The sequence below is a fragment of the Cricetulus griseus genome, chromosome 2 (genome assembly GCF_003668045.3).
Source record: "Cricetulus griseus strain 17A/GY chromosome 2, alternate assembly CriGri-PICRH-1.0, whole genome shotgun sequence".
NCBI classification, from domain to species: domain Eukaryota; kingdom Metazoa; phylum Chordata; class Mammalia; order Rodentia; family Cricetidae; genus Cricetulus; species Cricetulus griseus.
The window spans coordinates 149224851-149248960 of NC_048595.1; the positions used below are offsets into that span (position 1 = coordinate 149224851).

Here is a 24110-nt window from a genome sequence, read left to right on the forward strand (position 1 = left end):
AACTGGAGGCTCTAAGGACCTGACTTATAATTTAAGGAACATTTCCCACACATTACATAATTTTCCCTAGTCATTTTCATAGCACTTAAGTACTCTACCAAATCAGTTCTCATTTCTACTTCAGGCCTATCATCAACACTCTAATTTGTTGTTTCTTTATCCCTTATCTAAATTAACGTATTTTTTCTGGAGTCATTTTACCATAAGCTGTCATGGTAAATTCAGCTGTCATGTTCTAGAGGTTTAAAGGTTTTTAATAATCAAAACAAAAACATTCTGTTGGACTTTCAAAATCTTCCAGTCTTGGTTTTCTTCATCTACAACTTCACTTTCCAAAGTTTTGAACTTATCCTTTTTATTTAGTTAGTACAGTTTCCTACAATTGCTGAACGAAGGTCAGTGGCATTCTCCCCTTGACTAGTGTAATGCCAGTATACACAATGTCTTTCACCTGTGCATGAAACGCCAAGATTAATTTTTTTCTCTGACTATGACAACTGTAACACTCTTATCCACTGAAGCAAACTGTGTAAGTACCTGCAAATAGGCATTGTATCTTCAAGAACCCAGGTGTTTGATAAGTTTTGTGCATTCATTTGAAAATTCATATTTATTCATTTCTAAATATCACACCAAATTCAAGATATCACACATTAAAACTGTCAAATGAAAAACACTTTCCTGCCTTTCACTAATTTGGATCTTGTGAAGGATTTGGTCATTTAAAAAATGGTACCTAGGAGCTGGAGAGATGGCTCAGTGGTTAAGAGCAGTGGCTGTTCTTCAAGAGGACCCAGGTTCTATTCCCAGCACCCACAAGGCAGCTCACACCTGTCTGTAACTCCAGTTCCAGGGGATCTGGTATCCTTACACCAATGCACATAAAATAAAGTTAAATAAAGTATTTTTTTTTAAATGGTACTAGAGCCAGGCACACCTTAATCCCAGCACTCTGGGAAGCAAAGGCAGGCAGATCTCTGTGAGTTCGAGGCCAGCCTGGTCTACCAAGTGAGTTCCAGGACAGGCTCCAAAACAATACAAAGAAACCCTGTCTCAGAAAAAAAAATGGTACCTACTTAAGTATCATCATAAAATTTAGTAAGATTCTTCTTTTTTTAAAAGATTTATTTATTTATTTATTTATTTATTTATTTATTGTAAGTACAGTGTCCTGCCTGCATGTATCCCTGCAGGCCAGAAGGGGGCACTAGATCTCACTACAGATGGTTGTGAGCCAACATGTGGTTTCTGGAAATTGAACTCAAGACATCTGAAAGAGCAGCCAGTGCTCTTAACTGCTGAGCTATCTCTCCAGCCCCGTAGTTAAGATTCTTATTTAGCCTGATTCTCTCAGTGAACTCAGTGCAGAGAAAAGACCCTGAGCCTAGATGGAGGATCCAAAAGGACTTCTGTGGAAGATGATGCTGAGAATTTTACAGAAGACCTAAAAATAACCCAACTGACCAACAATTTCTCAAAGGCAAGAGCCATCTTACATTTGTCCTTATGTTTTATTTCAGTAGCTAGTTAAAGTGTTACGTTTATGCTGAAAGCTTTGGCTGTTTTGATTATTTAAATGTTATATTTTCTAGACTAATACATCATTAAAAAGAAGAGTGTATTTATGCAATGTGAAAATACTGTAGTGATCCTATCCCTTTAAAAAAAATCCTTTGGGGTCTACTCAGATCTGGAAAGCACTGAAGAAAGGTGCAAAAAAAATTGTTTGGGTGAGAAGAAACAAGGAATTGTTTAATTAAAAAATAAAATTGGTGTCAGAACATCACATGTAAACAAATCACATAATGTTTTAGAAATATATTAATGCACTTATTCACTAGGAAGTTAACTTCCAGGAATGAGGTATCTGATTATAAGCCATTATAATGAAAGCATCAATCTGATGAGTATTCAGAAGAGAACAAAAGTCATTGCATTTTCTAACACTATATCAATCATTGCAGACATCTACAGCATCCAAGGATACCTCAAAACAATGAAAGGACTGTTGCATTGCAGCTAGCTCTAATTGATACAATAAGCTGTCCAAATCCAGTCAGCACTGATGGATGTGCAGAATAAGTCTATTGGAGTCTTGGTGGAAACGAGGCCTTATTTTGTCTCTTCTTCCCCCTACAGTAAGCACATTAGTTTGTTCCCCTCTCATCCCATTGCTATGTCTTCCTCTTCCAAGGCAGCCCATGATGCTCTACTGTGAAGTTCAGCAATAAGAACAGAGAATGTCTGCCTTAAACGTATGCATTTCACAATATCAGAATTACGAAGCTGCAGTGACCAATGTAAGGTGACATGATACTATTCGAGGACAAGATAAGCAGATGAGAACACTACAGTCTACAAATGGAGTGACATGTCCAAGTTTGCCTCACTCAGTTTTAGCAGAGCTGGCATCAGATACTGATTGCTTGAGACAACCTCCTGGGGAGTTCAACAGATACCACAGTGACAAAAATACTTCATTTCAGCTTGCTTGGGACTTTCTGGAATGTATCCTATTTTTCCTCAATGTTTACCCTTAAAAAATATAAATATTTCCCCCTGTAAATCTGGCAACTGACTTTCTGGGTTAGAATGTAAATGTTGATTTGGCATCAGGTTTTGCTTTAGATGCATTTTCCTTGGTCTTCTTCCTTATACTGGGTATTGTATGAGTTCATATCAATTCTAGACCAGCAGAGTTCTAGGTGAATTCTCTTACTGAACAGAGAACCCACCCAGCTGCACACATGACCAGTGACATAAAAGTGTTAGACAGAAGGTATCCCACTGGAGAGCTACTAAACATGAGGTTCAGGTTATTACCAAAGCTATTATCTGATTCATCTAAGAAATACAAATCTGGTGGCCTTCAAAAGTTTGGAAATCAACACTAAAACAATAAAATTCTCAAAGTGCACCTATATGCAAAACAGGGTTTAAATGTTTTAAAAAAAAGTAAACATTTTAAGATTAAATATCTAGTTTTGTTACCTATTTATAAAAGAAAAGGATATTTTTATACAAACAAAAGAATATGGCTGCCTATAAAACTGACTCAAATATTTATGTGTAGTGACTGCATTTCAACCAACCAAACCCCCTGTCCCAGGCAGCAAGTTCAGTTCAAGTGTATATCAACTTTTCTTAGTGTCTTGCCTCTCTGGTCAGTAGAATATATCCAAGCATTTGTTAGTTGACCTATCATGAAAAAAATCTAAGTAAGTTTATATTTGAAAAGTTACTGTGACATCTGTGTTAATCTCTTCTACTTATAATCAAATCACAAAATTTATCTCAACACTAACTGTCAGAGACAAGATCCTGCAAGGCTGAGCAATAATAACGACAGTATGCTCTGCACTTTGAAGACATTACAGCTTCTATCATCCAAGCCCAGCTGGTATCTAACAGAGAAAATGATATGGGAGATTAGAATCACTTGAGAGGACTAATGAACAGATACTTTAAAACAAATTAGTACAAAACAAAAAGCATGTAAAACAACTTAATGTCTGAACATAGCTATTCTTCATTCATACTCAAATTATGCTTGCTGGGTTTGGTTCATTTGTTTTTTGGTGAATCTATTTTTAAAATAGGAGCATCTACTTTTTTGAAAAGCAAGGTAGCATAAAGGTTATTCAAGAACCCAGAAACCAGATTCAAATCCTAACTCAGCTTCATTCCAGCTGAAGGAATGTAGTCCAGACAGATCACAGTGTGTCACCTAAAGGAAAGTATTAAATTCTTTGGAAGTTCCCAATTCACACACTCAAACTGAAAGGGAAAAGAATGAAGCACAGCAACACCTATTTGCCTCCTTACCTGTGCAATTAACCAGTCTATCAATTTGTTGGCCATGACCACAGATTTGTAGGTCCTTAAATGGTAATCTTTATCTCTACAAAGGAAGAAGGCAGCAAGAACATTAATCAAGAGACTATGTGAACACAGGCAAATCCTTCCATTCAGTATCCGTAGACAGCAGGAAAACCTATCAATTATCTTGCAATCACCTAATATATGTATAAATAAGATATGAAAATCTAACAGCTCATAGAAGAGAAGACAGACCCATCAAAATACCAAAATAAGGCATTTCTTCTTCTACTTTTTTTTCAAACAAGACTGTTAGTGCTATCACACCTGGTGGTGATTTAACTAGAAAACTGGCATCTTATTAATAGAAGATTAAGAAAATAGAATTTCTACCCCTAAGTCATGGCTACTAAAAATCTCCTCAAAGTATAGAGAATAGAGCACCAGCTTCTCCAGTGTCTACATTCTCCAAGAAGGCAGGGAGATATGCACTATGTTTCTCACAGGCTTCCTATAAAGCCTGCAAGCCTGAAACTGATACAGCTAGAATCCACTACTTAGTCTGTCTAAGCAAAGCATGGAACTATGAAAGCACCTCATCCATCCCCAGGGAATAAAGGAACTGACTGGCCCTCACATCAGACTCCTTGCTCAGTAGACTTTCCAGACTGAGAAATCATTCAAAGTTGAAAAGCAAGGGCATAAAGGTTATTCAAGAACCCAGGAACCAGATTCAAATCCTAGCTTTGCTTCATACTAGTTGTATGTAGGCCAGGGAGATCACGGTATGTCACCTGAAGGCAAGTACTAAATTCTATGAAAAATCGAAGGTGTTTCATGATTGGTCTTGTGCACAAGGGCAGAAATCTATAATTCATTTCATTTTCTAGGCCCAGATGAAAAGAGAATAGAAAATTGGAGTCTTTGCAAAATGAAAGCTGCCAAAAGCTTGAGATGAAGCGCAGCCTTTATTTACTGTCCTTTATCCTTGGTCAGTAGTACACGACGATATCCACATCATTGCGTTCTCTTGCATAAGAAGCTATCTGAAATGTGATTGAAATTTCTGGAACTTCCATATGTAAACTAGGTTCCTCAGAAATCAAATTTACTTTTCACCTTTCACCTTGATTTCCATAAACACCAATAGGAAAGAATGGGCTATTCCATCATGGACCAGATGTAGTTGTCCGGTTCTTAACAGCAAGTGATTTTTCTGTATAAACCAAATCTATATGTATGGATGAATGACTATCAGATAGTATATCTGTTTTATATTTTAATCCCATACAGTTTCTCATACAGCAAATAAATAATGGTCATTTCTAGTCAAAGAAAAATTCTTTCTTATCAATTCCTAACAACTGTAACTTTCCTGATGTAAAACCTCACAGAAAAAAAAATGTGTTTTTTCTGGACACATTTTTATGCACATAATATTTATATATATGCAGATGATGTGGAGGATTAGCTATTATTCTTTTCTATTTGTTTAGCAGAAAAATATATATAGTTGCTAAGTATTTAACATTAATTTGTCCAAAACATTTGGAAGGAATCTATAGCAGCAGTATGTTATATAGTCCACACTCATTTTCCCAACTTTACATTGTGAGGTCTGCAGCTAAAGGAGACAATGTTTATTCAGGTAAGAAGACACCCAGTTCTCCTCAAGGACCTGCTCACAATATTTATATAGTATAACAGGGCATTCCATTATGCAGACATGGCAACTTCTGGAAACAATCTCTATCTATAATCCATCTATCTGTCATCTATCATCCATCTAAATGTCATCTATCATCTATCTATCATCTATTTACAATCCATCTATCATCTGTCATCCACCTATCTAGCTTTCTATCATCTATCCATGTTCCACCTTATAATTGATGTTAAGTATGTAAAATGAAATCACTATATGCAAATATTTGGATTCTATAGCCATTACTGGAAAATATATGTATTTGTTTAAAACTGGAGCATGTATTTGTTTTGAAAATGAGTTAGTTAATAAACTCCAAAATTATGCTTAGTACATCTAAAATAATTCTTAATTTTCAAGCAAAAATTTTGTCTTGGAGGGAAAAGCCTATCAAAAGGAAATATGAAATATACATACAATGTCCAATCATTCAGATATGCATAATATATATACATATATAATGTATATATACATAATATATACATATTATACATAATACATATGTATATTATACATAATTATTATACATAATTATTATACATAATGCATACATATATTATGTGTATATATTATATATATAATATATGTGTATATATTATGTATAAAATAAGTCTTCCTAGCTGTGAACATTTAGAATATATATCATTTCTGAATGATTTCTAGGACATTTAACTACAATTTATTAAATATTAATGGAATATGTATCATTTCATTTTCAGCTGAAGAATAATAGTAAACTAAGTTTTGAAAGCATAAAAAAGAGAAAAGACACTACATATATAGTGCCAGAAAAATTTAGGAATATTTGAGATAAATAATTACTTAATCAAATAATCCAAGTTCTAAGATGAAGCATAACTGTTCCATTTATGACCCCTATAAGGGGCAGACTCACCTGACCACTGGGGTAAACAGACTATGAAGACGACAATACAGTCTTACACCCTGTGTGAGACAAACAAAGGTCAGAAGCAGGTAGGATTATTCAAGAGACATGCTGGGAACTTCCAGAATAACAAATCAAATCTTTTTCAGTCTCCTGGTGTCATTACACAATCTCAGAAAAATTAAAAGTCTCTCCAAATATTGAAATGCATGATAAGAATAGGAGTTAAGTCTCTGAAGAACAGGATGGAATTATACTGTGAATTTTTCATATATGTATGACATATATGAAGGTTTACCTAAAATATTTCTTCATATAAATGATAAGATGCATTTTAAACATAAAGTTAATAGCAATAAATCTAAAATGTGTGGCCATTTTATTTCAATATAAAAATTTGCTAAAGTTATTATGAAAACTGGTATTAAGCTAGTCGTTACGTTTGTATTTTTAAAATTTATAAATTGTCTTTAAATTAAAATTTAAAATATCTTGACTGGAGGTTGCTCTAAATGAAAGTCAATGACTGGTACCTTCTGAGTAAGGTTCTACTCCCATTCAGAAGCAGGGAAGAAAACAAATGGTGGAACACTGGAATTTCAGAAATTTTGATAAGATAATGTGTGATAACTTAAGAGTTTTCTCTATGAGAAGACTTTTTCATGGATCTCAATAGTTTTTCTTGCTCCCTAAGTATGGCAACATGAGTCTTTCTATGGACATGACTGAAGGCCACCTTACCTTTGAAATCACATCCTGCATCTCACTTCTGGGATAAAATGTGCCATCGTCATAGCGGAATCGGTACAGTGTCTGCTCTGGCTTGAACTGATGCTTGTCGGTAACTAAGAACATGGAAATGTTACAGCAGAATAGTAGCAAGTTAAATCATTAAGTAAAAACAAGTTTACTGAATACATAATCACAATTTATAGAGCTTCTGATTTCCAACAATGTCAATCCAGTATTTTCAACAGTAAAATCAGTAAGGTTTTGTTCTTTACTACATTGAAACTTTCCATATAATAATCCAAATACTCAATTGGAGTTAATAATACTCAGGCCAGTGTTGTAGCACATGCCTACAATCCTACAACTAGGGAAGCTGAGGCAGGAGGATTGCTGAGTCCAAGGCCAACCTAACCTACTTAATGAGTTTGAGCCCAGCCTGGCCTACAAATTCAGCATGGCCTACAGAGCAAGGCATAAAATAAACTTCAGTTTAAAATTTGTAAAGAGTAGATACTTCGATAACAAGCAAGTTGTTTTTTTTATTCCCTCAACCCTAGAAGTGAATATTTGCTTATATCTATTTTATCATATGGTGATTGGGCCAAGATCACACAAACACCAATCCAAGACATGCTTCTTGTATTCAGACTTCCAGAGATTACTGGATACCTTCAATATGTAACAGATTCCAAATTTTTAAGAGTTCTTACACTGATAGGCACTTATTTTTTTAAATGTCACCTGTTTCTTTTTCTTCTTCTTTCTCAAGGGAAAATAAAAATGGCTAGCTTCACTATCATTGACAGGCTAAAATTTTCATTTCCCAAAACTCATATCGGGAATGATGGTTTCTCTAGTGAACAATAAGAAATGCCTAAAGAATTAATGCAAGTCCTTCTCAAACTCTTCAAAAAATAAAAAATAAAGAAAAGAAAAAAATGAAAAGAAAGGATTAGTTCCAAACTCAGTTCATGAAGCCAGATAAGGATACCACAATGAAATAAAATCATAGTTTAATATCACTAATAAACAGAGCTGCAAAAGTCCTCAACAAAATGCTACAAAACTGGGAACAAGGATCCCTGGGAAGAGCTGTTTCTAAGAGGCTGACTGACTCTGTGATGTGGAGAGGTTGGAATGTTGCAGGTCCAGAGTCAAATTACAAGTTATCTTGAACTACTTCCGAGCCCTAATGAGCCACTTCTTGCCTGCCTCTGCATGGAACCAAACATCCTTTGACTAACTGATTAAAATCCTCTTGGAATGTGTAAACAGACTCCTAGTCACACTATTCAAAGAGTTAAAAGAGGGATCAGCTAGCATAAGCATTATAGCTTGGCCATAACCCACCTACCCAAGGTAACTTACCAAGGTTTTCTTTACACTGTTACCTCATCATAACATAGTATTTGGGGAAACCATTCCAGGCTACATTTACTCATATTTGGCTCCAGGATAAACTCTTATACCCTTTGAAGTGACAGCTGTGGGAGTTATTCCCACCCCCCTTTGTATGGACAGAAATAAATTCTCTATATAGAAAATATTTAAATTTTCTACTCTCCTTATTTGTTACAAGAAACACTGTTTTTCACTGCAGCTCTTCAGCTTCAACTGCCTAAGCAGCAAACTCATTGCGTTTAGTTGTATTTTTATTCCTCATAGGACTACATGTCCTGACCAGAGGAACTAGACAGGAAAAGAAAAAGAAGATATACAATTTGGAAAAAGAAAAATTTGTCTGTCTTCTATGCCCAAAGTGATTTAAAAAAAAATGAACAACTTATTTTACTAAATGTACAAATCAACACACAAGAACACAAAACCAGAAGACAAAAGCCAACAGCATTTCTGGATGCTGAAAATGAACTATTGAAAAAGACCTTAATCAAATTCATAATAGTATTAAAAATTATAAGACTGGGGAAGGAATTTGATCAAGGAGATAAATGTTCTGTATACTAGCATTATAAAACATTGGTGAAAAATTTTTAAGAAGACACAAATAAATGGAAATGTATTATGTTTTATGAACTAGAAGGATTAATATTATTTAAATGTCCATTATACCAGATATACAGATCAAATGCAATCCTTATCAAAATTCCACTGACATGTTTTACAGGAACAGAAAAAGTTAAACAAACAAAAGTAAGTAAACACTAAGATCTCTATGGAACAAAAAGACCCCATTTAATTAAGACAAATTTGCACAAAAGAACAACACTGGAAGCATAAATTATATATGATTTCAAAACAAACTACAAGAGCTATCATAATCAAAGTGTTGTACTAGCACAAAAACAGATATAACAGACCACCCCAAAAAAAACCTGTATATTTATAGTTGATTGATATTTGTTAAGCCTGCCAGGAATGCACTATTGGAAAACAGTCTCTCCAATAAATGGTACTGGGGAAACTGGACACACACATGTATAAGGGAGCCGGGCAGGGGTGGCGCAAGCCTTTAATCCCAGCACTCAGGAGGCAGAGGCAGGAGGATCTCTGTGAGTTTGAGGCTAACCTGGTCTACAGAGTGAGTGCCAGGACAGGCTCCAAAGCTACACAGAGAAACCTTATCTCAAAAATAATAATAATATTAAAAATGGAACTCTATAACAATCAACTCAAAATGAATTTAAAACTAAACCTAAGACCTGAAACTGGAAAATCACTAGAAGAAATAAATGGAGAAAAACTTCTTAAAGCTGTTCTGGCAATGAAATTTTTAGACAAGATCCTCAAACTTAACTATTTGAGGAATTCTTACATTTCAGACTTGAAAATAATTTTAATAAAAATGCATTTGGTATTTTCACTTCAAGAGCCTACTACTGGGCCAGGAAAAAAAAAATGGCTAATGGATAAAGACATTGGCTGGCAAAGCCAAACCCTGAGTTGATTCCCTGGAACTCACTGGTAGAAGGAGAGAGCACTAATTGACAAAAGCTGTCACCTAGCTTACAAATTTGTGCCCCAAGGCATGCAGATACACAAACAACTAAATATGAAAACTCTCTTAAAAGAGACCCTGTTGCTGACTGAAGCGATACCTACAGCCAGGGAATGAACTGGCCAGGACTGGAGCATTCCCATTCTTTTCTTATCTTATTTGCCAATCCTTTAAAATTTTTTATTGTTTGACCATTTCAAATATGCATATACTTAGATCAAACTGACCCTATTTCCCCCCTTTTCCCCTTTCCACTTCCTCTTCAAACTCCATGTGCTCCCTGTTGCTGTTGTTGTATCGTAATCCCCCAAAATTCATTTAGTGCCACCTGATGTTCACAGATACAAGACCATCTTCTGGAGCAATTGTACGCCTCTCAGGGCTCAAATGCCTGAGGAAAACTTACTTTCCCTCCGCAAGCAGCCAGTGATTATCAATGGCTTCTTAGCAGGTGCTGGGACTTCAGGAGCCACTCTCCCATCCATTCTGGGATTTGGGCTCCTGGAGGATAAACATACTCAGCAACCTCACGGGGCTGTGAATAATGTGAGTTTCATGGATGACAGGCCAGGGAAGACATGACCACTGGTACAATAGTGGCATGAACACTATAGAAGCAAATTCTTTTTGTTTTGTTGGTAGCACACTAACTCTGGAAGTACAAGTCTAAATGGGAAAGGAAAAGCCATTTCCAGGGGTTAACTGACTGACCACTATTTAATGCCACCTACTTAAGTTCAAGATAACACACAGAAATGATTGATATTACAGGAGATAAGAACTCTAATTACCCTGATTTGGTCACTACATATTGTAAACATCACTCAAATTGTCACACAATACCTCATAAATACATACAATTACTGTGTGTTGACTAAAATGTTTTATGAACTAAACATAACAATATAATACATATTCTTATTCCTAAATGTATATTTGAGATTGGGTTAGGAGATACAAAAACTAAACCCATCTATATCACTTCTCATTTCTACTTAAAGTTGTTATATGCTTTAAATATGGGTTGTTCCCCCAAAGACTCATTATTTGAATTCTTAATCCCCAGAGGGTAGCAATATTTTGGAAGGTTCTGGAAACTGGTGGGGTAAGGTAGAGTTCAAGGAAGCAGGTTACTGGAGGTGGATACTTGAGGGTTTATTATCCCTGACTATGTCCACTCTGCCTGGATCCCTGCTTCCTGAATGGCTATGAGACAAACAGCTCTCCTCTGCCTCATGTTCCATCACCAAAATGCTCTACTCAAATGCATGGGGCCAAATGACCATATGACCATGGGACTCAAAAAGCCAAAGTGAAACCTTATTTTACATTGCTTATGGTGGTTGTTTTGGTCACAGCAAAAATTAACTATTTCAGTGGTTACCCGGTACTTTCTATCACAGCAAATGCTAAATGCATGTATATGATGCTTTAGATAGTTATATTTATACTAACCTGAGTATAAAATGATATGCAATATGAAAGTGAAAGTATCAGCTATTTGCTTAAAGTATGTTAATTCTCTTATTCATTTAGCACGTGATTACTGAGAACCTAAACATGTTAGGCATGAAAAGAATATATATATGGCTCCTGTGCTAATGTTGCACATATTTTGAGTATCGTCCAGGATAGGGTAAGGGAGACAAAGTGATAACTAATAACCAAAGAAACAAAATAGCATTGTAATGCCAGACAGTGATAAGTGCATGGAAATGGCTCAGTTGGTCAAAACACTTTTTGCTCAAGTATGATGACCTGCAGATTGAAGCAACTCCAGAAAGTTATCCTCTGGCTGGCACACAGCACACATGTGCATGTATGCATACATACTTATTATACATTAAAAACTCAGGAAAGTTTCAAATTCCAAAATGTAATATGTTAAAATGGCAAACTGGATGGAAGGACTTCTAAAAGTCGGAGGGCCACAGAAAAGATAAGACATGAATGAAGGAAATTGTATTTTCCACAGTACTGTGTTTTTAGCACTTGGAAATGTGCCCCTCCAGCTTTTATGAGAAACTTATAAGCAATGGGACAAGTAAGAGTAATAAAGATCCTAAATAAGTGTTACCTTTGAGTATATAAAGATGTGGAAGACCAGGGTGGGCACAGTGTAGCTATCTGGTCAGGTTGGGTTGGCTAGTTGCCCGCATAGAATAGAAAAAAAATGTCCCACCATGCAGAGTACTGCAGGCCTTTGTGAGAGAGTTAGACCATAGAAAGAAATGTGGACTTAGGTTGATGAGAAGCCAGGAAAAGCAATAAAAACTGATGCATACCTTCATCTTACATCTGTTATAAAGGAACCTTAAGCAAAAGTGGAAACAAGGGAAGAAAGGATGGAGTTGAGGCGGTGAGGATCCTGGGAAGGAAAGAACTGTTTACTTAGAGTGGTGATGCGCAATCTGCTAGAGGGTGACACCAATCACAGAGGTAACACCCGGAGTGTTAGAGAAAATTCTCAAGAGATTGCTTTGTTTATGAACCACTGTGAATTAGGGAAGAAATGACAGTAAAAATTCCATAGTCAAATAGCCACAATATGAATGGCTCCTTGTCTTTTTCTCCCCTGCCCCACTTTTCACATTAGAGATTCTTCCAGCTTTGTCCTTAGTCTCATCACCACTCTCTCCTTGATTTTGGTGGTGTGAGCTCAAATGACCTCTTCCCGAGTGCCCTGTTGTAGCCTCACGTCTACTCCATCCCTAACTCTTCGCCGTCCAAGGCTCTCCTGAATTAACTGCCTTGGACATGCAGAGCACAAACTCAACAAAGTCCAGTCTCTCCACCCAAACACTGATTACATAAGCTCTTTCAGCTCTCCAGACTCTCAGGCAGGCCAACTCTCTTCATATCTGCGGACCCAGCTCCAAAGGAGCCTTGTTCTGTTACCCCTGGGTCAAACTCAGCCTTCTGGCAGGCCTGTGTGCTACAGCCTTTAACCTTCACAGCGTAGACTCTACAGTGCTGCAGTCAAGATCTGACCATGCCTTCATAAGATATGCATCAGCTCATGACCTTCAGTACATGCCAGGGGATCACCCTGCTGATGGTAGGTGTCTTCCCACCACAAGCCCCTCTCTGGACTGATCCATGGAGCTCACAATGTGGCCACATGAGAGCCTATTGCAGTTCCTCAAGTGGCCACCACGAGAGTTTTTCCTATTCTGAGTGTTATCATTTCCTCAGAAGGGATGCCCCTTCTGTTATGTTAAGTTCTATTCATTTGCAATTCCCATCACTAATGCCACCACCCCCACGAAGCAGTCTCACACACTCTAGTCATAATTAGGCATCTCTCCTTCCACAATCTGGTACTTATTAGAATTCTGGCTTTTGCCTGTGCAGTGGCTGTTCATTCTAAAGAATGGCCACTGTATACCCTTAAACACAAGATACACTGTTCTTTACATATTGAAAGCACTAAAAGAAATAACCATGATAAGACATGGAAAATTATACACAAAACATGTATGTGGCACTCAAACACAGGCCATTTGTGAACACACAAAGAAAGTAAATTAATGAGATAATCACCATGGTGGATGATTCCATTCTCTAACAATGCTTGTCCCAGGTGAACACCTTCTTCGGGCCTGTGAATCTCCCCAATTTCCAGCAGCCATGACACAAATTCACTGCAAGAGAAAGACAATGGGAAACAAAAAGTCCATGTCTTCCCGGGAAGTCTGTCTGGCCCACATCTTGTGAAATATCTATGTAAGGAATCTTAAATATATAAAGCACCATTTTCAAGACATCCAACAGATTTTTCCCCACAGGCACAAAGCCCAACCACAGAAACCACAATCTATCCCAGAAACCCTATGTGCTGTGCCTCTCTGACACCACACTCACTAAATAACCATATGTGTGGATGCCCCTCTTTCCCAAAGATATCATTTAAATATAGATTTAATTAAAAGATGATGCCCCCCAAAAGCAAATAGCCATGAGTATCACTGAGATAAATATGCAATAAATACAGACATTTTGCAAACAAAATGTTCACATGTTTATGTTTAAAAACTCTAACACTTGATCATTTAAATACACTAATGAATGTGTTTCAGAATCATTTTTGTTATTTGCACTCAGGCCAGAGAACTGAAGCTATCGCCAACTCCAAACACATGATTTTCCATTGATCCCACAAATAACAAATATGTTATATCAAATAATCAAGGGACACAAAATTCTCCAAATAGGTTGTTTACTTCAATACATATTGAGGCAGGAAAGTGGGTAAGAGGCTTTCTATTATTTCATTAAGAATCATAAAAAGAAAGACAAAGCATAAGAGAAGGAATAAAAGAAACAAAATTATTTAAGACAATAAAAGAGAAAAGGGTTTAAGATTGTAAAATATCATTTACATGGACCCTGCAATGTAACATTCTAGATTCAAATCCTGTTTCTTCGTCCACTGGCTGTATGACCTCTCTCTCTCAACCTGGATGCTTTTATCAATAACACAGGGGTAATACTGGGAACATCAGTGTCTTCATGCTGCTACAGGATTGCTTGTGATGAGGTACATCAGCACAGAGCCTGAGACATAATGGGCTCTTACAAGGCCAGTGGGTTAAAATGGTTAATATGAAGCCAAAGCATGATTCTTCATTCTGATTTCCCCTACTTCATTAAATGCCAGACTTAGATGAGAAAAAGAGCTGATATAAGCACTGATGTCAAAGGGTGCTTTTTTTCCCCGTGGGAGAGAAGTCAGAAAGGAAATTCACAAGAAGCTTTATCAATGACGAAAAGATCACCCATGGCTATGTTGCACGCCAATAAAAGCTGCTGAGAAGCCAGAACTTACAGCGATTCTCTTGCAAGTAGACATATCATCATGGGGACCCTAAAGTTATACCCATGGAATTATCACAAGATAGGCCATCCTTTTGGTACATGATAGGTCTTCTATGTCATATCAGCATTCCTTCATACTAGCTCTCACCTTAAGTATATTGACAGAGCACAGGTGCAGATCCTTGATCATATCTTCAGACAACTGTGATCCACCCCCCAGCTGCCCATGAAGACATTCCCTCTTAATAAGAGAGCCAATTCTGGCCTTTATTGTTGTGGGATATTTATACACTGTATGAAGATGTATTGCTGTGATTGCTCTAATAAAAAGCTGAACAGCCAATGGCTAGGCAGGAGGTATAGGAGGGACTTCCGGGCAGAGAGAGAACTCTGAGACAAAGAAAGGTGGAGCTGCCAGCAAGACACAGAGAGGAAACAAGAGGTGCAAGATGGAAGATAGGTAACGCCATGTGGTCAAAAGTAGATTAATATAAATAGGTTAATTTAAGTTAGTTAATAAAAGTTAGTTGAGACAAGCCTAAGCTAAAGGCCAAGCTTTCATAATTAACAATAATTTCCTATGTCAGTATTTGAGGAATGGTGATTCAAAGAGAGTCCAAAAAGAAAGCTTACTATACTTCAGTCTGAAGTTTCCTTGTCTACACTTTAGATGTAACCATATGCTATCTCCTGATAGCTAGTTAGTGATATCCTGGTAGGCACAGATCCATCAACTCCATGGATCAAAGGGAAATAGAAACCTAACTGTCCCAAACCATTATACTAACCAATGGAGGTGTCAGGAGTTGAACAAAGACACTTGATAACAGTCTGATCTTCAATATAACTCCAGGGAATTCTTAGAGACTGACTTCGGCATTCTCTAATTATATGAAAGTGTCACTCTCCCTAATCCACAATTTTTGCTTCTTTAAATTAACTGCAGAAGCATTAAATCCCTGAGTATTGATGACTGAATTCAAAATTACTTAACAGAAAGAAATGAGACCAGAGCCTGGCCAAAAAAGACCAAGCTGAAGCAGCTACCCTTCTCATTCAGAGAACCTCATGTACCGAAATGACACCTAGTCTCTGGTTCCAGACCCCTCACCGGACAATCTATTAGACTCTATACCCTTTAGCTCTGACTCCAGCTGTATGAATTCTGACTAAGCAGAAGTTTAGATTGTCTTCTCTCAGCTCTCCAATATCCCTTCGCTTTATGGATTCATGCCAAGCTCTGAATCTCAGTCCTGTGCACTCCCACATCACGTCCATCATCTTGACCCCAGCAGGCACACTGCCTGCCTGGCTCTCCTTGCCTGACCACAACTCAAATTCCCCCTGACAACACAAACAATTGTGAAGGTCAAAGATGATAAATGGATGGTTCCGGGGACCTTCCATGACTCTGCATCTTTGTCCATTACCTCACGTGCCTACTGTCCAGAAAAATGCCGATTATGAGTAAGGATTCAAAAATGCTTAGGATAACACTTTTAAAACACAAATCATATAAAATAGATGATACAGTCAGGAGACCAAGCTTACCTTCCAAGGAAGCACTTAGGGAATGTAGTCAGTTTCCTTTTCCTGTCTTTGATCAGATTTCCCTGTTGACACATCATTTTATACAACTTCTCACCCTGCTCAGAGATCATTACCCAGGTGTCTTGCTCCATTCCTAATTTTAAGCCTATCAAAAAATGAAATAATAAACATCATGTTAACTAAAAGCTTTCCTCTATTCACCTACACCCTTATTAAGCAAGTCTTTATTGGTATAGCTAGCATCAGCTAGACTCAGGGGGGTTCTCAACCTTCCTAATGCTACAACCCTTTAATATAGCTCCTCATGTTGTGGTGACTCCCGATCATAAAATGGTTTTGTTATTACTTCATAACTGTAATTTTGTTACCGTTTCAAACTGTAATGCAATTTTATGATGGTCCTAGGTGACCTCTGTGAAATGTTCGACACCGCCCCCCCCAAAGGGTTGCAACTCATGGGTTGATAGCCACTGAGCTAGAAGCTGTGGGTTTGCGCTCCATATAACTGGGATCAGTTTTTAAGAAATCCATAGCATCCCAGTGAGACTGGCCAGGTTACATTCCCAGTGTGTGAGACACCCCTAGGAGGCTGTGCCCTAAGGGCATATGGTTTTGTCAGTGAAGGAGAGGCAGATGAGATCACCATAAGTATGCTTGAAATCCATCCTGGAGGGGAACCCAGTATTGGAGTATTGGAGGCTCATTCCACATATCTCACCTCTGTGTGAGAAATGCCACAAAAGTTTTCACAAGAAGACCACGTCTAAATGTAAAATTATGAATCCTTATTTCTAAGAAAGAATTTTTTACAAGAGCCACTAAAGCTGAGCAATCCAAGGCTCTGGAGGTTTAGATGAGAGTACAGGTGCTCTGGTGGATTTGGCAGTGTCCTGGTAGAGTTAAATCACTTAGGTCCTTATGTACTGTGGAAAAAGCAATGTTTTATGAGCCAGTGAAAAAGGCAGGTACTTAAGGGAAAGAAAGTTCTGTCACTTTGTATGTAGCTTAGAGGACGAAGACAGGGTATAAAGCACAGCAGTGGCTATTTCCAGCTAAGAAGGATAGGGGAAATCCGATGCCTTCCAGGTTTCAAAAGAGAAGGGGAAGTGAGGATGCTTTTCAGGCAAACTTCCAAGTAGAAGGAAGTCCACCGGAATACTGACAGCCTCAAAGGTCAAGGGAAGTGTGAGGGTCAGCACAGCGAGTGAGTAGGAAGCCCAGGAGGGAAAACAAAGCCAGGCACAAACAAGTACCCAAGTAAAGGAGTACAGGTCTCATTAATGAAAATGGATAAGCCGCATATAGTTAAAGGAAGCCAGAGTCAAAGCTAAAATCCTGGGACCGTTCACAGTCAGTGGATGGGGCAGGGGAAAATGCTGCAGAAGAAGAAATGTTTGAATTGCATTTTAGTCTTCAAAGCCACATAATTTTATACCCAAATTATGTTTTTTACAATGTAAAAACCATTAACATTTATCAGTAAAATGAATAATTAGGTAAGAATATAATCTGATAAAGACAAGAATCATTAGAAGTTTTATAGAATATAGATTTTTTTCAATTTTTTAATCTTGGGCAGATCATAGCCACTTGGGGTGAGGAGAGGTCAACCTGAGGACAAATTCTGTTTGCCTTTTAACTAAATTACTCTCACAAAGAACAATAACCCCCACTTTCTGCACCCACCTTTCCGACGTTCTCTTTCTTTCAAAATAGCTTCAAACCATTCGTGCTTTTCTTCAGGGCTTTTTGCCATGCATACAAACCATTTATTTTTTGCTGTGTTATGTATCTTCCACCCATTGACAACAATGTGCCCACTGCTGTGAAAATCAGCTGAGAAAAAGTGAAGACCAATTTGAATTACATCAGCATGACCATCCAATTCATGAAAGCACCAAAACCAGGAAATTAAAAATATAGCATGGAAATATGCATGGATACTCATATACTCATATAAAAATAAGGAAATATTTACATGTTTGATATAGTTATGCTCACTAATAAGATACATCTAACTCACAGTGCTGATATATTACATGTAATTAAATACTACAAATTAACATTCATTTAAACTATGTCCAAATATACTGGTAAACTTTTCATTAATGCCAAACCGACCCATTATCTTCTGTTAAGTGACTGATTCCCAAAATGTATTCTCATCCTGGTCACAGGATGAATCAGTCAAATTAGATCAGAAATTATTCTGTGTTTTAGATATGCACAGTAAAACTACACAGAGCAATTTTTGAACATACAGAATCACAATATTTTGAGGGTTTTATTCTATTTGTTTGATTTTCAAAACTTGGTTTCTCTGTGTAACAGTCCTAGTTGTCCCAGAACTCACTCTATAGACCAAGCTAGCCTTGAACTCACAGAGATCCACCTGCTTCTGCCTGCTGATTGCTGGGATTAAAGGTGTGTGCCACTTCTATTGAGCTCAGAATCTCAAAATTTTAAAAGGAGCTTTTGGGTTCTCATTTCTATATACTTAGGTTCATATTCACTTAAGAAATAGCAAAGCCTCACTATCCATGGAAGATTATGGATTAAGTAGCTTTCAAGAGATTATATAAATTACTTCATAATTACTCTACACTTTTTACTGTGAATTTTTAATGGACTAGTGAAAATAAAACCAAAGAAAATTTTTCTATTAAAAATATTTGTAACTCCTCCTCAATATTTGTCACCTGACCAGGTCCTTACACATTCGAATCTTGCTCTGTTGCTAGAACGATCCCAGGTTCCCAACTGCATTATCTCCCCTATTATCACACTCCAGAGAAAGAAGTCTACAATAGGCATGCTCAGTCTACATGAGAACCACTGGGCCTACTTTAAAATGAGTACAGCATAGGCTTCTCACAGCCAATACTAAAATCAGCTAATACTATCTGTTTATAAAGCCTGAAAGAATCAATCTGCCCAAATAACACAACAACTGCTGCACAAATAGCATTTACAAAATCAGATTGTACCAAAGGATTTTAAAGAAATTAGTTTGTGTTGACACGCAAGCACACACATCATGGATATATGAGTGCCTTGCTAAAACCAGAAGAGGAAGATGGGTAGATCCCCTGGAGCTGGACTTAACACAGTTATAGCTGGAGTCACAGTTACAACATGGGTATCTACACTCATCAATTAACTCTTACAAAACTACTGATAACTATGTGCACTTGGCGATGATGAAAGAAAAAAGATGACTGACGTTAATATTTCTATTTAAATGAAAAAAGATGCATAACCATCTCTCCGGGCCCATGTCATATGATTTTAAATGGAAGAATAATGACAGTCCATTTAAAGGTCAGATGACAATTGTTTGCATCATGCTTTTAAAATATCATTTGTAATTTTAAACTTATATGTAGGCCTTACATATATGCATTTATGGAGCCTCAAGATTGAGTACATGTATATCATAATATAATTAGCATATATTTTACAAAATAAGCAATTTCTTCTCATTTGCTTTCAAATATGATGCTATTAAGTAGCTATATAACCACTGCACATTGTTCAAAAATATTCACATTAAGAAACTTATCCATGAAGATCATTCTCACTAAGACCAAGGAAAGGTCAATGATGCTTACTCTTTAGTGAGTTTTGTTTGGTTTTGATTTGTTCTGTTGCTAGGGATCCAAACTAAGGCCTCTCCAATGCTAAGTATGCACTCTGTCACTGAGATACACCCCAAGGCTCTTTGTCCTATTTAATATTTAAAAAATATCTTCAAATGAAGTAACAAGTAGGTGATTAACACAGAATTTAATAAGCTTCAATGAACCTAAAATATTAATTTTATAGAAGATGTACAAAAGAGAATGGAATTTAAATTCCCACTCATTAAAAGTGGAATGTTCAAGTTCAAAAATCCAATGTATCTGATTTCTTATAAAACCAGAAATGTTCAAAGGTCAGACCGAAACAAGTCATTAATGAATCTGAAGCCATGTGGTATGAGAATTCCTTCCATTAATTCAGTACATTTCCACTGAAGGAGATGGAGTTCTTCCCAACTGACCTGTAATAAACCCTAGTGAACACAGTAATAGCCACTTAATACCATTGCATTTCAGTAAGATAGACAATATCTAAGTGCTGTATACACAAGCTATGAAATGAGGGAATTGCCAAAATGTTTGTTCAAACATCTAATATTAATTATCTACATAATGCATTCATCCCTCACTCTGATAATCAACAATGAATGTATCAGTTCTAAGGAAAAAATTAAAATTACAACCCATTCGTGTGAATGTTTAACACGAAGAAAATTATTTTTGAAACAAATCTTGCATTCTGTCAAATAATACAAGAAAGAATTCTGACATCTAACACAACACAGAATATTACTTAGGACAAAAGTGAAAAAAAATACTCAAATATCCCTTAAACCTATAAAAAGTTGCTCATCTCTTCGCTGTTTTTGAATGCTCAAATTTCCTTAAATAACATAAAAATTTGAAGTGTATCAGAAAATATTACACATTTGCACTCTAGTTGACATAGTTAATTTGTTAAGTTTTCATTAGGAATGTATTCAGGGCCACTGAGAATATTCAGAAGGCAAAAAGTGTTTACTACACACGTCTGACTGCCTGACTTCCTGAGTTCAAGCTCCAAAACTGAAAGAAGAGAAGAGCTCACTTCTGAAGGTTACTCTCTGAACTCCACATGTATGCCCTACTCACAAATATATCATACACATGGTATAATAATAATAATAATTACTACTAATTATTATTATAGAATGCATTCTATCTAGCATGTTACAATATTACTTTTGATAAGGTATCTATCTATGCTCATTTATTCTATTAACTCTTACACAATTACTGAAAACTATGTGCACTTGGTGACAAGTAAAGGAAAAAAAGATGACTAAGGTTAATGCTTCTATTTAAATGAAAAAGATGCATAATTATAAGAGCTTTTATTTTTAAGCATTTTTTAAAAAACACATGAAAGAAAATAAAACATTACAGCAATTATTCAATACCTTAAGCTGGTTCTAAATATTTATGTAGAAATCATGGTTGCAAAAATCTATCTTAAAAGGATTGAACTTAAAAAAAATATCTGAGGCAAAACAGAGCAGTAATGCAATGCTTTCCCAGCCTGCATTGGGGAACTAGGTGTGACACCCACCACAATATAAGCAAAACAAAACAAATGGGAAAACTATCATAAGAATAAAAATTTCCAGTCTTGTCAAATTCAAATTTGACCACTTTATTAAGTGGTCAAATTTATTTGTCAAATCTCTCTTGCTCTCTTTCTTTCCCCTTACCTAGTTTTGGTCACTTTATTGCCCAATAAACTAGATCCACACTTTTACAAAGTTAACAGCCTTCCTTTATTGTTTCTGTCATTTATTTCTTTGTTATGTAAAGTCTAGGGTGTCTTGTATATAGAATCTTTAGGGTCTCTTTACTCATAGGGTTACAACATGTGCAACAGGAATAAACTGACTTCTTCCTTTCTTATCTGTATCTTCTCTGAATTCTTCCATTTCCTATTTACTTAGCAAAGACTTTGAGCACCATATTGAATATGAGTAGAAAGAATTGGAACTCTTGTCTCCAATATTTTAGAAGGGATTGTCTCAGCTTTTCCCCATGTATTATAACATTAGCTACAGGTCTGTCATGTCATGTCTACGTAGTATTTGTCATATTGAGTCCTGTTGCTTCTATTTCCAGTTTTCTCAGGGTTTTTATCATGAAGAGATGCTAAACCTTGTTAAGCACTTTCTCTTCATCAATGGAGGCAGCCTTATGATTTCTGACCTTGAATCTATTTATGTTCTTTACTATACTTATTAATTTGCATATGTTACACTCACTCTGCATCCTTCTGATGAGCCCTGCTTGGTATTGTTGTTGAATTCAGTTCTCCAGAATTTTATTGAAAGTTTCATATCTATGTTTGTCAGAAAAATTAATCTGTAGTTCTCTCTCTCTCTTTCTCTCTTTCTCTTTCTTTCCCCTTACCTGGTTTTGGTATGAGGAAAACTTTTAGCAGCTACTAATCTATTTTAAGTACTCTTATAGTTTTTCCTAACATAAGTTTGAAATTATAATGAGAAAAATGTGATTCAGTTTAAAACCCTTCACTGTAAAAATACAGCCTTTTTTCAAATCGTGTAAGTAAAAAATATTTTAACTTTGTTTTAGTTAATAGCTGTGACTAATCATATTTTCATGAGCATGTTCATAAAGGCCAAATTTTCAAATACTTTACTGCCATTTAGTAATAAGGAGCCTTAATTCAGCACTTGGAATCCAGAGATGACAGTTTCCCGCTGTGAGTCAAATGACAATAGAGCCACATGTAACCACTGTGTGCCTAAAGCGCACCTACCATAATTTATATTTTATGGTGAAAATGTCATAGAACCAAATTACTATGTAGATAAAACATTACTTATATAAAGAGAATCAATTCATTCATGAGACATTTCTCCACATATATTTTACATTCCCAAATATAAATTTGCTAATATCCTGTGGTATTAAAGCAAAGTAGACATACTCAGAGCACAGCAGAAATAGTTTACAAGAGTTTTTCTTTTAAAATGGTATTTGTAGGGCAATACCATTTACAAGCTAAACAAGGATCCTGCTGGACTGCATCTCACCTATCTCCATCCTCAACCCGCTGTTATACCAAACAAGACACTGCTACACGCTGATGTACTGGAGTCAGAATTCTCCCTTACGGGGAGTTTACTGGGTGATCTTACCTGTGCCGTCATCCACATTTTCCACTTCCATCACCTCAGTGTTGATCCGACCTCGAAAAATATACCGATGTCCATCTGTGGATGCCTTGCTATTCTTTAGCCGTCTTAAACAAATGAAACCACAAAGCTTTTGTTACTAAACTTAATATAAAACATCGTTTTTAAAATTCTTTGGAAAAAGTCTCCTGTTGATCAGTATCATAAAAAGTCAGAAGCAGTTGATTTTACTCGGTCTTCTCACTCACAGTGGCGCTGGTGGGTTGCTATGCAGAATGGGAGGAGGGGAAATATTGAAGTAGGATCTTATGCATCCTAAGCAAACTTAAAATAAGCCATATAGTAGAGGATGACCTTGAATTTCTGATCCCCCTGCCTCCAATTCCCAAATGCTAGGACAACAGGTGTGTTCGTCCATAGCCTGTTTATTTGATGCTGGGGATCTAACACAGGCTTCCTGCTTGCTATAAAAGTACTCTACCAAGTGAGCTACATCTCCATCCCCTTCTATATGAATTTAAATAAATTGATAGATGATAGATGGATGCTGTAATTATGCATATTTCCTCAACATAAGACTTCAGTACTGTCAAACCTGACTGGCAGACTCTGGAAGTTGGTGGCTTTAATGCCACACTTGACATCTCACACGTCTGATTCTAGATTTTCAGTAGCTGAGAATTTCCAGCTTTTTCAAAACTGGAAGCAAACTCAATTAGTCCTTCTGATTCTTTTTCAGCAGTGGGGGGGGGGCTGGGTGGGGAGGCTGCCTACTGGAAGCTCACAAGTCAAGCAGTACTCAGCTGCACAACTGTTTCCTGGGGGCTGGAGATGACTCATGGTTAAGAGGATCTGCTGCTCTTCCATAAAGCCTACATGG

The 24110-nt window shown here is 36.7% G+C and overlaps 1 protein-coding gene across 2 annotated transcripts in view; it reads right to left on the reverse strand.

Annotated features, from left to right (window-relative positions):
• The window catches only part of Prex2 (phosphatidylinositol-3,4,5-trisphosphate dependent Rac exchange factor 2), a 275997-nt gene that overhangs the window by 148020 nt on the left and 103867 nt on the right, over window positions 1-24110 (reverse strand). For both annotated transcript variants that reach the window (XM_027398845.2, XM_027398847.2), the window contains exons 8-14: window positions 23234-23337; window positions 18154-18303; window positions 16468-16612; window positions 13642-13742; window positions 7152-7255; window positions 6420-6469; window positions 3826-3901 (exon numbers count right to left, since the gene is read on the reverse strand). In XM_027398845.2, the coding sequence (XP_027254646.1) occupies window positions 3826-3901; window positions 6420-6469; window positions 7152-7255; window positions 13642-13742; window positions 16468-16612; window positions 18154-18303; window positions 23234-23337 (730 nt within the window). The remainder of the gene's footprint in view (window positions 1-3825; window positions 3902-6419; window positions 6470-7151; window positions 7256-13641; window positions 13743-16467; window positions 16613-18153; window positions 18304-23233; window positions 23338-24110) is intronic.